General features: G+C 48.3%; 1 protein-coding gene across 1 annotated transcript in view; it reads left to right on the top strand.

The window, feature by feature from the left end:
• The window catches only part of ITGB5 (integrin subunit beta 5), a 112,776-nt gene that overhangs the window by 39,473 nt on the left and 58,651 nt on the right, over positions 1-14,652 (top strand). Inside the window, exon 5 of the mRNA XM_032406742.1 lies at positions 1,706-1,874. Coding sequence (XP_032262633.1) covers positions 1,706-1,874 — 169 coding nt within the window. The remainder of the gene's footprint in view (positions 1-1,705; positions 1,875-14,652) is intronic.

Genomic DNA, 14,652 nt, shown 5'->3' with positions numbered 1-14,652 from the left:
TCTGAAAGAGAGGCTTCCTTAACATGGCCACAAACCTGCGTGGTCTCTTTCTGTCTGCCTTCCCAGCCTCCCCTTGGCCCAGCCTCACCCTCGCTCCCCGCCCTGCAGCGTCACTGGCCTTCCTGTGCTCGGGCTCCCCGTGTTCTCTCCTGCCACAGGGCTCTTGCATGGGTGCTGCTCTGTGGAAAGGACCCGCTCCCCTTTACCCTAGAGAATCCACTTGTGAAACAGCGTAAGGCCTTTCTTCCTATGTCAGTGGCTGTATGTGAAGTTGAGACTCCTAGATCCATAATTGGGATATAACTTCCTCCAGGTGTGGAGCCACTTGGTGTTACAGGATTTTGTGTCCCCTCAGTGCTCACGGTTCTTGGTCATGCCGCTTCGAAGAATGGCGAGGTAGACCAGATGAAGAGTGGTGGGCAGCAAAGCAGAGTTTATTGAGCAAAAGTACAAAGCTCCCAGAGAGGGAGGGGGGACCCGAGTGGGTTGCCCTCAGAGTTTCTAAGTTTGAGGGTTTTTATGAGGTCTTTTGCGGAACTTTCTTAAGCAATCAGAGTGTGCTGAGTCATGCCAATTAGGGCTTTGGTCACGTTTCTGTCTACCCATTAGGTTAATGTCCATGTGCTGATGGTCTTTTTTTTTGCTGACATCTGGGGGCTTTGTCTTAACTGCCCCTTGCCTGTGATATTGACAAATGCTTTTGTGGTTAATTGTCTTATTTTAGGATGTTTTGCAGAAGTCCTTTCTGCAAAGGCTGCAAAGCAGAATGTCAGTGCAGTCATGTCTAAGCTGCAAAACAGGATGTCAGTGCTGTTTTATTGTAGCTGTCCTAACTCCATATTTTCTTGTTGGGGACCCTGGCCCTGACCACTTAACTGTCCAACTAACTCCTAACATTGGGATCTCTACTACAGACTGCAGATGAGATGGTCCAGTATTGTAGGAGAAAGATGCAGCATTCACCTGCTAATGAGATGCCATACTTGCCTCCTCCCAAATTGCCAGATCTAATTTTCTATTTGAAGATGGTTAGTTTCTGAATGATTTCTGTTGCATTTAGGAGAGCTGATCATTTATCACTGCAATGTTTACAAATGAACGAAGTAGCAGAAAGAATGTTTTTGTTCCTATTCCGTTAACATTTGCTCATGCGCCAGGATGTCGTGGGTGTCTCTGAGGGGGTTGGCACAAAGGGGTTATGTGATCTTTTGGCACATGGCGGCAGCAGAGGTGATGTGGGAAGCTGGTTTCAACGAGCACCTCTGTTCAGGCTGCTCTCGCTCGACATGGCGCACCTTCCTCAGCCCATAAGAGCCTTCCCTGCTGTGCTGCCTAGGCCACGGTGCCCAAGTCACTGGTCCCCCGCATCTTTCAAGGCCCACGGCAGGGCTCCTCCGTGACGTCTTCCTCTGACCACAGAAGCCCACTCTTATCTCTACTTTTTCGAACCATTTGTCCATTACGTTCACTGAACAACCTGGATATGCTGACTTGCCTGTAGCTTAGGCCTTGGTGTTTGTAGAGTAAGAACCGTGTTGTTTCTCTTTGTGCGCTCCACTCTGCCTGTCCCCGGGGCACACAGTAGGTGCTGGGTAAATGTTGCTCGAGGCACTCTGTGAACACCCTCCGTGAACACACTGAGTACTTGGTTGTTTAAGATTTACCTACAGTGCTGGAAAGTGACTCTTCTCTTCTTTCTTTCCAGTTACAAGTTATTCCCAAACTGCGTTCCATCCTTTGGGTTCCGCCATCTTCTGCCTCTTACAGACAGAGTTGACAGCTTCAATGAGGAGGTTCGCAAACAGAGAGTGTCCCGGAACCGTGATGCACCCGAGGGGGGCTTTGACGCAGTTCTCCAGGCGGCTGTCTGCAAGGTAACTTTTCTTTCTGGTTTCATCTCTACGTGTGGGTGGGCGTTGGCACTACCTGTAGGAGATGGCAGATTTTGAGCCATCCAGCCTGTGGTTCCTGTCCATTCTTACATCAGAGGGTGAGCTCGGGGACGCGTGGGGAGATCTGCAGCAGTCCAGTCAGCTGGGGCTCAGTGATGGGTCGGGGTTGGTGCATGTCTCTGTGTCAGGGTGTGGCTGTGTGCAATGGGATACTGTCTTTGCCAGAAGACAGCTGTTCTATGTTTATACTTTAGGCTGTTTTGCTTCTTTTCAGGGGAAAAAGGTAAAGTTCAAGCCCTGTGCATAGAAACTTGTTGAGCTTTCTGGCCCAGTTTTGGTAAATCTTAAAGATTGCTGTATTAGGGAATCCAGCTGAAGAAGAGAATTGCATGTCATCTTAGGTTGCATTTCTATTTGTTTGTTTTTCTCCAGCTTTTTCTGTGATATATGAATCCAGAGGGAGGACATAGACTTAGGTCAGACATGAACTCATGCTTTGAGAGGTTCCAATCTCAGTGAAATATATAAATGGAATGTTGGTAATGACTTTTTTTTTTAATTGAAGTAGAGTTGACACATGATGTTACATTAGTTTCAGGTATATAACATAGTGATTCGTTAAGTGTATGTATTACGCTGTGCCCATCACAAGCGCAGCTTCCCTCCACCACCGTACAACACTTTTATAATACCATTGACTATATTCCCTACGCCGGACCTTTTATCCCCGGAAGTTATTCTTTCCAGAACTGGAAGCCTGTATCTCCCTCTCCCCTGCACCCATTTTGCCCACACCCCCCAATGCCCTCCCTCCCCCCCCACTACCCTCCCCTCTGGCAATCATTAGTTTGTTCTCTGTATTTATGGGTCTGTTTCTGCTTTTTGTTTATTTGTGTGTTCATTTGTTTTGTTTTTTTAGGTTCTATATAAGTGAAATCATATGGTATCTGTCTTTCTCTGTCTGACATATTTCACTTGGCATAATACCCTCTAGGTCCATCCATGTTGTCACAGATGGCAAGAGCTCATTCTAATAGCTGAGGAATACTCCATTGTGTGTGTGTGTGTGTGTATCTATATCCATTCATCTGTGGATGGACACTTGAGTTGCCGTTATCTTGGCTATTGTAAATAATGCTGCAGTAAACATAGGGGTACATAGATGTTTTCAAGTGTTTTCATTTTCTTTGGGTAAATACCCAGGAGTGGAATTACTGGATTGTATGGTATTTATGTTTTTAGTTTTTTGAAGAACCTCCCTATGATTTTCCAGTGACTGCACCAATTTCTATTCCCACCAACAGTGTGTGAGAGTTCCTTTTTCTCCATATCCTTCTCAAGCCTTGTTAGGTAATAACTTAAACTAATTGTCTACTGTCAAAGTAACTCAGTAACAATAACCAAAGATTTTTTTAAGAATCACTCGTGAATTTGCTATCCCAGCACATACTTTTATAATTTTTCCATAGTGGTCATCATAGAGCATGTGTAAATGGTAATAACGCTCTCTTGAGAATTTTGGTGGCTCAGCAATAGGGCAATCGTTGGGGCTCCCATGATTGGGGGAGGGCTGGGAAAGGGGACTGGAACTAAGTTTGAAGAGGCTGCTGTTCATGTACTAAGTGGTAAGCACTTAGTTGTCCACTTACATAGTTTCTGACCTCAGAGAGCATGTGTTCAGTGTGTGACAGACTGACTTTTTCTCTACTCAATCCTTGAGTGAGGGATAAGAGAGCCACAGTTGTCCTTTCTGAAATAAAAAACTGAAATGGTAGAGAGGGAGGGATAAAGGGAAGGAAACATAGGAAGAAAGCGCAGTCTCCTGCGGTCCTCTTCTTGGTCCCACTGCAGCTATGTTGTCATTCGCTCTGTCCTTGGGGCCACCCCTAAGGAAGGTCTCACAGTGGCTCCCTATCCAGGATGGCTGCAGCGTGACCCTTCCCAGCTGCTGGCCAGAGCCACATAGTCTGATTCAGAGGTTCCCTGGGCTTTGTAGGAGTCCAGGAAGGCCAGATGGAACGTAGCTAGAACGTGTTCAGCTCTCAGTCGTTACAGTGTGTCACAAAATGGGCCACTTACGGATTTGCGTCGGAAAGAAAAATTACATTGTTGGCTGGCATTCAGACATCGATCGTATGAGACATTGTCTTCACAGATATTCTGCCAAATCTAGTTCTTGGCAGGGTTAAATAGTGCAGGGAAAACAAGATCCCTCTCATCTCCCTATCTTGAGAATTTTGTGGATTTTCTTTTTTGAGGGGAGAAAATCATCTTTAAGGCTTGGGGCAAAGAACTCAGTGATAAGATAAGCAATGTCCAGTTCTATTAATTCTGTTCGCGTAATTGGCATGGCGTGACTGAACGCTAGAGGCACGGGGGTCTCTGAGAAGCCGTTGGGTCCACTCTTGTGCCTACAGAGCCTTCCTATACCACCCCAGGCCCATGCAACTCTTCTTGCCTTTGGAAACTTAGTATTTCAAGACTCGAGCATTTCAGAGATGCTAGCAGATTTCTTGAACTCATTGCTTGGATCTGGTGTGTGAATTATTGTTGCCTAAGAGGCACTTTCTGAGTATGTTTCAGTTTTATGTCTGTTGACATTTCCTCCCACCATGGCCTTTGCAATAGCAAGTGCCTGGAAAGTTAGTAAGTGCTTGGAATGATCTAGTCTGGGAGCCAGCAGCTTCTCCCTTACTATTCCTCCTTTTTTTTGTGTGTTCGTTTATGTTTGGGGACATATCCAGAAATTTCTTTCTTACTTGGAATCACCTATATAAGAAATGTCATCCTTCCTGGTTCACCACACCCTTACTTACAGAAGCCAAATATTGGAAATAGATTTTGACTTACCTTTTGATGAAAGACTATGTAACAATCATACCCTTAAAAGACATTTAAAGACTTGAATAATTCTCAAGATAAAGTAAGAGAAGAATGGAGAGCAAGTGACAAAACAGTATAGACATATGACGTTATTTTGCAAACAAAAGAAAGAAGAATATGGAAAAGATTGGAAGCAAATAGAAGAGTTAACAGTAGTTGTCTCTGGTTATAGGACTATATGTAGTTTTTGTTTTCTTCGCTGTTTTTGAATTTTATATTTAACTACATTTTCACATTGCTTTTGTATGATTTTTTTTTTTTTTACTTAGAATGAAACATCTCAAACATACAAAAGTAGAGAGAACAGTGAAATGAAACCCATGTACCTGTTGTCCATCTTTGACAGTGACCAACTACTAGCCAATCTTGTTTCATTGTGTTCCTCACCATTCTCTCTCCCGTTATTTGAAGCGAAGCCCAGATATCATTTGTTCCAATGATGTCTAGATTTTTAAAGATAATTAGATTTTGAGAGGTTTTTTTTAAGAGCTAAGCATTTCTGACTTTGCCGAGTTTTCTGCTGCCTCCTGATTGGCGCAGATTAAAGGCCCTTCCACTTAATCCTGCAAACTGAGCGTGAGAGAAGCTGCAGGCCCTTGAGCTGTCCCTGGAGAGCAGGGTCATGGAGGCTGGAGCTGGCTGGGCAGCATGCCATGCCCCCACCCCACCCCCCAGCAGAGAGTGACCCTGAGCCCTTGAAGATGAGCTGATAGCAGGCTTAAGCAGCTCACAGGGGGCTCTTTGTTCTGGTTTCATTCTCGTTCTGGTTTTCCTGGGATAGACTGTTATCAACTTGTGGGATTTAGGGCTATGGAATGTTCACATGCCTGACCTTAAATCCCACCTCTGTGGCCCACTTTATATTTCTTGGAAAGCTGTTCTTTGCAAAAAGAAGGAAACTGTTTCTGTTTAGTATTCCATTTAGGATAAGGACCCTGATTCTACGAGTACAAGTTTTTTCCCCCAGCAGGTCACATTGCTGTGAGAGGCCATTTAAAAGGCATCCACAGCCAAGGGACGCCTCTGTCATTAATGCAGGCATTTTTTCCAATGCCTTCTATCTGGCTAGGTTGGATAAGGGAATAATGCTACTGCCTTTAATTTCGTATCTTTACCTAGAAATCTATGCTCGAACTTTTCTTGATCAGAATAGTAATTTCCCCATTACCACTTTTATTGCTTGCCCAGGACTTTCTAGAAGTTGACTCTAGGTTGTTTGTTCTGAAACTGTGTAGATGGAAGTGTGATGAGTGGTTCATACTGGAACTAGGGCTGCTTTCCTCTTCTCCCTGAGCTAGGCCTGCCCTTGGCCTGGGGAGACAGGGGAGGGGTGGCCCAGGGGCTCTGCCTTCCAAGTTGCCAGTCACCACTTTGTGGTTGTTCATGGTTAAAGAAGTGACCTGAGAATTTCAGCTTGGCCAGGTGCATCCTGGCCGCAGGGGTTCCTAGGGGCTGCTTTCTCCAGTCAGACAGAAAGTAAGATGTGTGTGACCCAGCACATTCTCCTTTTGTCTTCAGCTTCTAGCCATCCTTCTTAGCATTTATTCTCCACAGCCTTCAGGCAGACTTTGTTTGAATATTGATTCTCTAATTCTGCACTGTGTGTTAAATTTTTAAAGCATTTTATGTCCTCCCAGAAATAGGTGGATGAGTCAGTCTCAAAGCAAACAAAGTAAGTTTACATGCTGAGTAAAAAGTCTGTGGCATGGGTTGGGTCCCTTTATGCCTTTGCTGGTGAGAACATTCTAATCAAAAATGGAGACCACAGCCCCAGAATTGCTGGGGGCGGGGGGCAGCTTCACTCTGGCAAGACTTTCTGCAGGAATGCAAATTCTGGGGACCTCTAGAAACAGAATCATTGCTGCCCTTGCTCAGCCCTCATCCACGCTCCAGGCGTTTTGCATATGTTCTCTCTGATGCTCACAGCAGTCCGGCAGGTTATTTGTGGTGGTGGCTGTCCCCAGCTTACGGGGGAGGAAACTGAGTAACACAAGGATTCGTGAAACTTACTGTTAGTAAGGGGTAGAGCCAGACTTTGAACCAGATCTGGTTGATTCCAAAGCCCATGCCCTAACTGTTAGCTGGTGCCTGGTGCTTTGGGAAATAGTGACAGTGCCGTGCAGAGCAGGGAGGACTCAACTTTGAGTTGTTGTCCTATTCAAGCTAAGCCTCTTCTGCTGCTAACTGGTTCCGTGGAGGCCAGCTGACCTCTCTGGGCCTCAGCGCGTTTTTTGGGAAAATGCAGGGAGGTGGAATTGGAGGGAGAATCTCCAGAAAATGCAGGGAGTTGGGATTGGAGGGAGGGTCTCTAGGATGTCCTCCAGTTGTGCTGGTTGGTGCTACTTTTCATAAGGGACTCGTTGTGGCCCCTCCCCCTTTGCTCAGAGCCTTCAATTTTGCTTTTGTGTTGCTCCCTGTTCAGTCTTGAGCCTCCAGCCAGGGACACACTGAAGGTAGCCATCCCCGACACTTACTCTCACCTGAAGGAACTCCCTGTCCTGTTCCATTTTCTCACGGTCTGGGTTATCCATCAGCACACATGAGCTGCTTCTGCTAGCAGATTGTACCACAGTTTGGGGGGCTTGTTCCAACCCCAGCGTGCGTGCTCTTTCTCTGGGTCAGTGTCTTACTGAAACGCCATGAAAGTTGGAACCTCGCCATGGCCCGGGGAAGTGTTAGGGGCCCCATGTGCAGGTGTGTAGGCCCTCTGCCCGAGCCCGTGCAGCTTTTTTGCCTGAAGTGGTGAAGATTCTCCTTGGCTTTCTATTTTGCAGATCCTTGTAGTCTCATGTGCAGTTTTGAATCACAGGACTGTTTTAGTCCCTGAGACGATGTTTCCTCGTTCTGCCCGGTGCCTGTGAACTGTGCTTTGGGTATCGGCTGCCCTGCCAACAGCTGCTTATTGACACAGGGGGTGGGAATGGACTGAGTTACAACTCAGAACTGTCACCAGGGCGGGATGAGAGCTTTGGTCTCTTTCGGTCCTCCAGCAGAAGCCTGTAGTGCCTGTTTTGAGCTTGTTTGCACCCCTGAGCTTGCTCGGCTAATGACGGCAGGGAAGAATCATCCTGGGGAGAGGGTAGGAGGCCCACTCCACGACTGAGGCTGTATTTCCCTACCTGGTTAGGATGTCACTTTTTCTTTTTAAGTTATGGGCTCCTCTGTGCTGTAAATGTCCATTGGCAAAGAGGAAAAGAGACAAGGATTGATTCTTGGGCTCTTCTGGCCCCACTTTCTCCCTAAACCTCCATCCCTGCCCTCTGCATTCCAGCCACAATGACCTTGACAGTGACCATGACTCTGTTACTCTGATTTACATAGGGCCCTTTGCACACGCTGTTTCCTCTGTTTGCAATACTCTTCCCCTGTATTCCTGCTTTTCTTTCTTTCTTTAACTTTTTTATTAATAAACTTTGTTTTATTTAAGAGCAGATTTAGGTTCATAGTAAAATAGAGCAGAAAAGGCAGAGTTTCCATATACTTCCTGTTTCTCTTGACCCCCCCACCCGATATATTGCCACCCCCCCCCCCCCCCCCTAATCAACATCCGTCACCAGAGTGGTATATTTGTTACAATCCATGAACCAGCATTGACACATCATTATCAACCGAAGTCCATAGTTGACTTCTGGGTTCACTCTTGGTATTGTACGTTCTATGGGTTTGGACAAATGTATAATGACATGTATCTACCATTGTTGTATCACACAGAACTGCTTCACTGCCCTGAAAGTCTTTGCTTCACCTCTTCTTCATCCCTCTCTTCTTCCCCCCAAACCTGCTTTTCTTTGAATGTCTAATCTCTGCCTACTGATGTTTCGGACCTCCACTTGTCTGTGTATCCGGGAAGCCTGATGGAGTGTCCTGATGAGGTCAGAGCACCAGGCCCTTGGTCACATCTACTTTAGTTACCATTTTATTTGTATTTGGGCCACTCCCTGAATGATGTCTGCCTCCCCTGTGAGCCAGGAAGCCTCCTGAAGGCAGGGACCCCATCTCTTTTCGCACTACCACATTTCCCTAGCACCCTGCGCATTGCCTGGCACATAACAAGCCCTCCTTAAACATTTGGTGAGCAAACAGATGCTTTGTTCTCACAGATTCCTTTATGCTTCTAAGTTCAGGAACCTGCAGGTCCACCTGGCTCCAAGCCCCTCCGCCCTCCTGTCGGACCAGGCTGCCTGTGTCATTTACAGTGCTTCATATGCGTCATTAAAGAAAACCTGAAGTATCGTTAGTTGGCAGTACTTTCCAACTCAGCAAGAGTTCAGTGGCAGGTGTGGTGGGAAAAACTAAAGAAAGATGGGGAAAAAGTCCCTATCCTCGGGGGTTTGATCTGAGCTTGCAGATCCACCAGAAGGTAAGAAATAACCTATTTGTAAACATTAGCAGGAACCATATGAAGTTACTGATATTTGACGATCAACGATACCTAATACTTGACTACTGATAGTTTCTGCTAAAAAAATAGGAACTTCATGTGGTTCAGCCTCATACATTCCAAATGTTTCTCTTCTTCCATTTGGATTGGACTCTCCATAGAGTCCACATCACACAAGATCTGTTGCATGTTGTTGGGCTTGGGCTCGAAGGGAATGTCTGAATCCTGACTCACAGGCCAAGATTTCTTTTCCCCAAGGAAAGAAATACACTTTTGCCCTCCTTAGGTTTAGCCACAGAACAGATTTATTTTATTTTTTATTTATTTATTTTTTTTTACTTTATTTTATTTTTTTTTAAGATTTTATTTATTTATTTGAGAGTGAGAGAGGGAGAGCGCAAGAGGGGGTAGGGTTAGAGGGAGAGGCAGACTCCCCACCAAGCAGGGAGCCCGATGTGGGACTCGATCCCGGGCTCCAGGATCATGACCTGAGCCGAAGGCAGTCGCTTAACCAACTGAGCCACCCAGGCGCCCTATTTTTTATTTTTTAAAGATTTTATTTATTTATTTTGACAGAGAGAGAGAGACAGCAAGAGAGGGACACAAGTGGGGGGGTGGGAAAGGGAGAAGCAGGCTTCCCGCGGAGCAGGGAGCCCGATGTGGGGCTCGATCCCAGGACCCTGGGATCATGACCTGAGCCGAAGGCAGACGCTTAATGACTGAGCCACCCAGGCGCCCCCACAGAACAGATTTAAAAAAAAAATGTTCATTGCAAAGTATGGGTGGAAGCAGGAGAAACAACTAATGGGAACATGATTATTGTCATAAAGTGACAGAAATAGACTTGAATGTCAGCGTGGTTGGGGAAGCCAATCACAGAACTAACCTCCGTTTTCCTGATGTGTTGTGTTTGTATTCAGACTCTGTGGTCCCCAAGCTCAGATCCGCTGTGGGTTCTGCCTGCTGGCTGGTCAGGTCAGCCCCCTTTCCATCCTTATTTCCTTCCTCAAACTTGTTCTCTCTCCTAGGGTAGGGTACCCGAAAGGGTAGTGTACAGTGTTTTATTATTACTTCTGAAAACTTGTGGAGTACTTACTGTGTGCAGGACACCGTGTTAGGTGCTACGAGGATGCCCAGATGAATGAGCCACAGCACCTGTCCCTATGAGCATCACTCATAGGGCTGGAAGACAGGTGCTTGTCCGACAACCTGCGGGACCAGCAGAGCACACAGCAGTGCGCCCAGAGCCGGCCCCGTAGGACCTACTGACTGAGTCACAGCATTCTTCTCCTTCAGGGTGTCACCTTGTTCTCTCTGCCTCTTGGTCTCCCCTGCTGATGATGTTATTGATTACCATTGGTTCCCTGCTCTGTGAGAGCCAGGCTTCATGCCAAGTACTTCAAAGGGCTTATTTTACTTCATCCTTTGAATGTGGTTTTACTGTCCCCTTTTGACAAAGAAACAAGCCTAGAAAGGTTGAGCAGTTTCACAAGGTTCTTCCAGCTGGAGATGACAGAGCCAGAGATGGGACTGTACCCACTCACCTGGCTCCAAGGCTGGAGTTCTGCACCTTGACATTAGAGTGCCTGCTGACTGTTGTGTCCCACAAGAGCACAGGGGTGGGAGGTGTGTGCTTCCAAAGACAGCAAGTCCTCATCTAAGGAACCATTGCAATTTCCCACACGAGGAGGACTGCTGTTTCTCTGGAACTAAGAGTTTCTTGTTTATCAGGAAGCAGTTATAACGTGGCTCTGTCAGCCCTCAGGACTTCTCAGGGAGACCTCTAGTGCCGTCCCACGGTCAGAGTGCCGATGGAGCCCAGCCCTTTGAGCGAGCGTGCTAATCTTTGTCCTTGGCTTCACTATCTGTAAAATGGGAACTCTGCTATCTGCCTTCTCATTCATAATCCGGTGGTTCTGCTCACAGGCAGCGCTGTGGTGAGACATATTTTCAGACAGTGGGTCTTTTCCAGCAACAAGGGAGTGGGTGGCTGGAGATGGAGGCCCATGGGCTGTATTAATACCTTCATGTTGCATGAGCATTCACTTTAATTAGATTGACCTTGAGGTCCAAAAACCCACTCATTTAAAGCTAGTGTTTCCATCCTCACGGAAAATGCCCCTGGGATGGCATATTGATTCCAACCTGCCCTTGTGTGTGAACACCGCGTACTGGAGGGTGTTGTGGGTCATTCCGACAAGCAGGCCAGCCCACATTCGGGCAGGCTTCCATCCCTGTTTCCCTAGGCAGCTGAGTGGGACATCAGCTTTTCTCAGGTTCCCAGAAACCAGCATTTCAGGCCCTCCCGGCACAGTCCCATTGGGATATCCTTTTTTTTTTTTTTAAAGATTTTATTTATTTACTTGAGAGAGAGAGAGAGAGCATGAGCGGGGGTGGGGGAGGGGAGGGAGAAGCAGGCTCCCTGCCAAGCAGGACTCGATCCCAGGACCCCAGGATCATGACCCAAGCCAAAGGCAGACACTTAACCGACTGAGCCACCAGGCACCCCCTATTGGGGCATTCTTGAGGCTACCCTTCTCGCTGGTCATGCCCAGCTGTGGTCCCTGTGTATAAGCAAGTCACTATGGAATGGATCTGGGGACTGGCAGGCATGTAAGAGGCCAGTCCCAGCCCTGCTTTCCTCTGTGAGGTCAGACCACATCCCCAGAATTGCATATGCCCCGGGGGCTGTGTTTAAGACGCACGGTGAGAGAATAGAGGACGGTAAGTGGATGGTGCTGGGCTTGGAAACCACATCTTAGGAGGAGTCGGTTAAAGGTCAACCAGGAGGAGAGACACCAGGGAAAAAGCATGCCTGACGTCAGACATCACTACAGAGGTGGGAGTAGACTCCTCTGGCTGCTCCAGGGAGGGGGTGGTGGGGGGTGGGGGTGTGCTAGGAAGCAGGTTTGAGTTCAAGGTAAGGAAGAATTTTCTAACAAAGATCTCTGCTCAGCACTGGAATAGGCTGCCAGATGGGACAGTGAATGTGTGTGGGGGTTGCCTGCACACGTGGTGGGGACACCAGAGGAAAGCTCCCTGCGCTGGGCGGGAGCGAGGACAAGACCACCTCTGGGATTCCTTCCAAATTTCAGGTGCTACATATTTCCTCTGAGTCAGTTTCTGGGCCCAGTAAGCACTGGTGCGTTTGTTCTTGGAGTAGCCCGTTCTAGCCTGTCTTCTCTCGTTCCCAGCACGAACACCTCTAGGCTGCATTTGTATCTGGCTACCATGACCATGAACTCCACCGTGCACACTCATTCATGTGCCAAGCACAGCTTCCTTTGAGCTGGTGCCTAGAAAAGCTTTCCCTGCTCCCAACGGCTTTTCCATGGAGCCACCTTACCATGGTGTAAAACTCTGGATACAGTGCGAGAGATGTTGGGGGGGGACCCAGGGACAGACCGGAGGTCAGCAGGGGAGATGGAAGCCTGTTCTTTTTCTTTTTTTAAAGATTTATTTACTTATTTGAGAGAGAGAGAGGAGTTCAGAGCCCAACACAGGGCTCGATCTCACAACCCTGAGATCGCAACCTGAGTCGAAACCAGAGTCGGAGGCCTAACCGACTGTGCCACCCAGGTGCCCCTGGCAGCCTATTCTTGATCTCTTCAGTGACATTCCTCCTTTGTCACACTTTGCAGTCCCTGATTGTGACAGAGAAACCACATCCTCTGCTGCCTGGTCCCCATGCTGTCCTGGGCCAGATGTTAGAAGTAAACAAAGCAGCAAGTTTGTCTTCACTCTTGAGAGGAGCCAGTTTTTGTTTATTTTCTCCAAGTCAGGAAGGCCTGGTCTACCATCTCTGTTCCCGCTTCCCCATTTCGTGGACTACTGCCTCCTCTTCACTGTCTCACAGAGCCCCAGGTCCCCCAGACTGACTCGCAGGCCTGGCTGCGCGGGTCCTCCCAGTAACCATTCCCGCTGTGTGCCTGGCCTCTCCCCGTTCCCGCTCCCACAGCTTGATGCGGACGACAAGCCAGTCTGTAGCCCTTAGTGCTTCCCGTATTTAGGTGTTTCAGCTGAGATGTTTGTGAGGATGGAAAGCGTACTAGATAGCTGTTGGAATTGCGAGTGTTGTGATGGAGGACTTCTAACCCCGCCGGGTCGGGTTGTGGTGCCCAGCTCTGATTGTGTGTGTGTTCACCTGCTTGTCCTTCACTGAGTGCTGAGCATGTGCCGCCTCCAGTGCTCTTGCTTTTCTGGGGCGTGGGCCCTGCACCCCTTTCTCTCTTCCCGCAGCTCCAGATCCTCGCTGCTGAGGACAAATTCCCTACTGAGTTTTCCACCCTGGGAAAATCCTCTCTGGCCCCAGCCCTGGTTCGACGGGTTGGTCCCCACAGAACTAGATAAAGGGTTTGCCTCCAGGGACCTGGATGGAATCAGAGATTCGGGCTTGGTGACGGTCCCCCTAGCCACTCACATCCGTAGTCCACGGAGGGCTGCTTTCCACTTAGTGTGGCCGCCTGCCCGTGTGGGTTGCCAGCCTGGAAGAGCTGGAATACACTGAGTCATGGTCACACCTCCCCGGCCGAGTGCAGGTAGGTGGCCAGGAGGAAGGTGAGCCTCGGGCTCTGCCTGCTCACCTGCAGTGTTTAGGAAGTGAAGGGAAAACTTGGGAAATCGTGTGTAGCATTGCCCAAGGGCTCTGGCTCCACACGGGAATGAGAGAATTGGGAGTTTGGGGCTGGCCGGTGCTGTTGGGGGACCAGAGAAGATGAAAAAGGTAATTCCAAGGTTTCGGGAGAAGGCATGTGATAATCCCATTGTCAGAAATGAGGAAGCCTGGAGGGGCGGTTCATCTGGGCGTAAAGATGGTGCTGCATCTTCAGATGAGCTGAATTCCGGGTGATGGCAGACACTTTTGGGTTTTGGCTCAGACCTGGGAGGAAAGCTCAGGAGAGAGGGCAAGCGCAGGGTGTGATTGCCAGTCAGCCAAGTAAATCTCCACAGTGTTGTCTTTGACCTCATCCACCTGCTGGGAGAGCAGCAAGAGGGGCAGAGGTAGGATGGTGCAGTGTGCCAGATCGTGCAGGGGGGCTCAAAGGAGCTCTGGGTTGGCACAGAGGCCCCAAGAGCGAGGCCTACGGTGGCCATGGGATTGGTTCTTATCCTTGGCTGCACATAAGGCTCAGCCCGGGAGCTTTAGAAACCCTGATGGCTGGGCGGCAGATCAGCCCAGTTAGATCAGGAGCCCTGGGCATTCGTATTGGTGAAGCTCCCTCGAGGACCCTAAAGTGCAGCCAGGGCAGAGAACACGTGCGCACGAGGGAGGGAGACACGATGTGAAAATTGCTGTCTGGGGGTCATGTGGAGACGTCTGATGATAAGGAATTGAGGAGAGGAAATAGAGGCCATAAATCTGCCAGTCTTAGAAAAGAGGCAGAAACAAGTGAGATTGGCAGCGTAGCAGGGTCACAAGAAGAGTTATGCAAAGTGGGTCATGAGCATGTTTTTAGGCACATGGAAAGGAACCAGAAAAGAGAATGACCGATGGAA

This window comes from Phoca vitulina, unplaced genomic scaffold (genome assembly GCF_004348235.1).
Source record: "Phoca vitulina isolate PV1807 unplaced genomic scaffold, GSC_HSeal_1.0 scaffold8, whole genome shotgun sequence".
Classification (NCBI taxonomy): Eukaryota; Metazoa; Chordata; class Mammalia; order Carnivora; family Phocidae; genus Phoca; species Phoca vitulina.
Note: the sequence above shows the minus strand (reverse complement) of the source record. Positions and strands in the feature narration are given on the sequence as shown.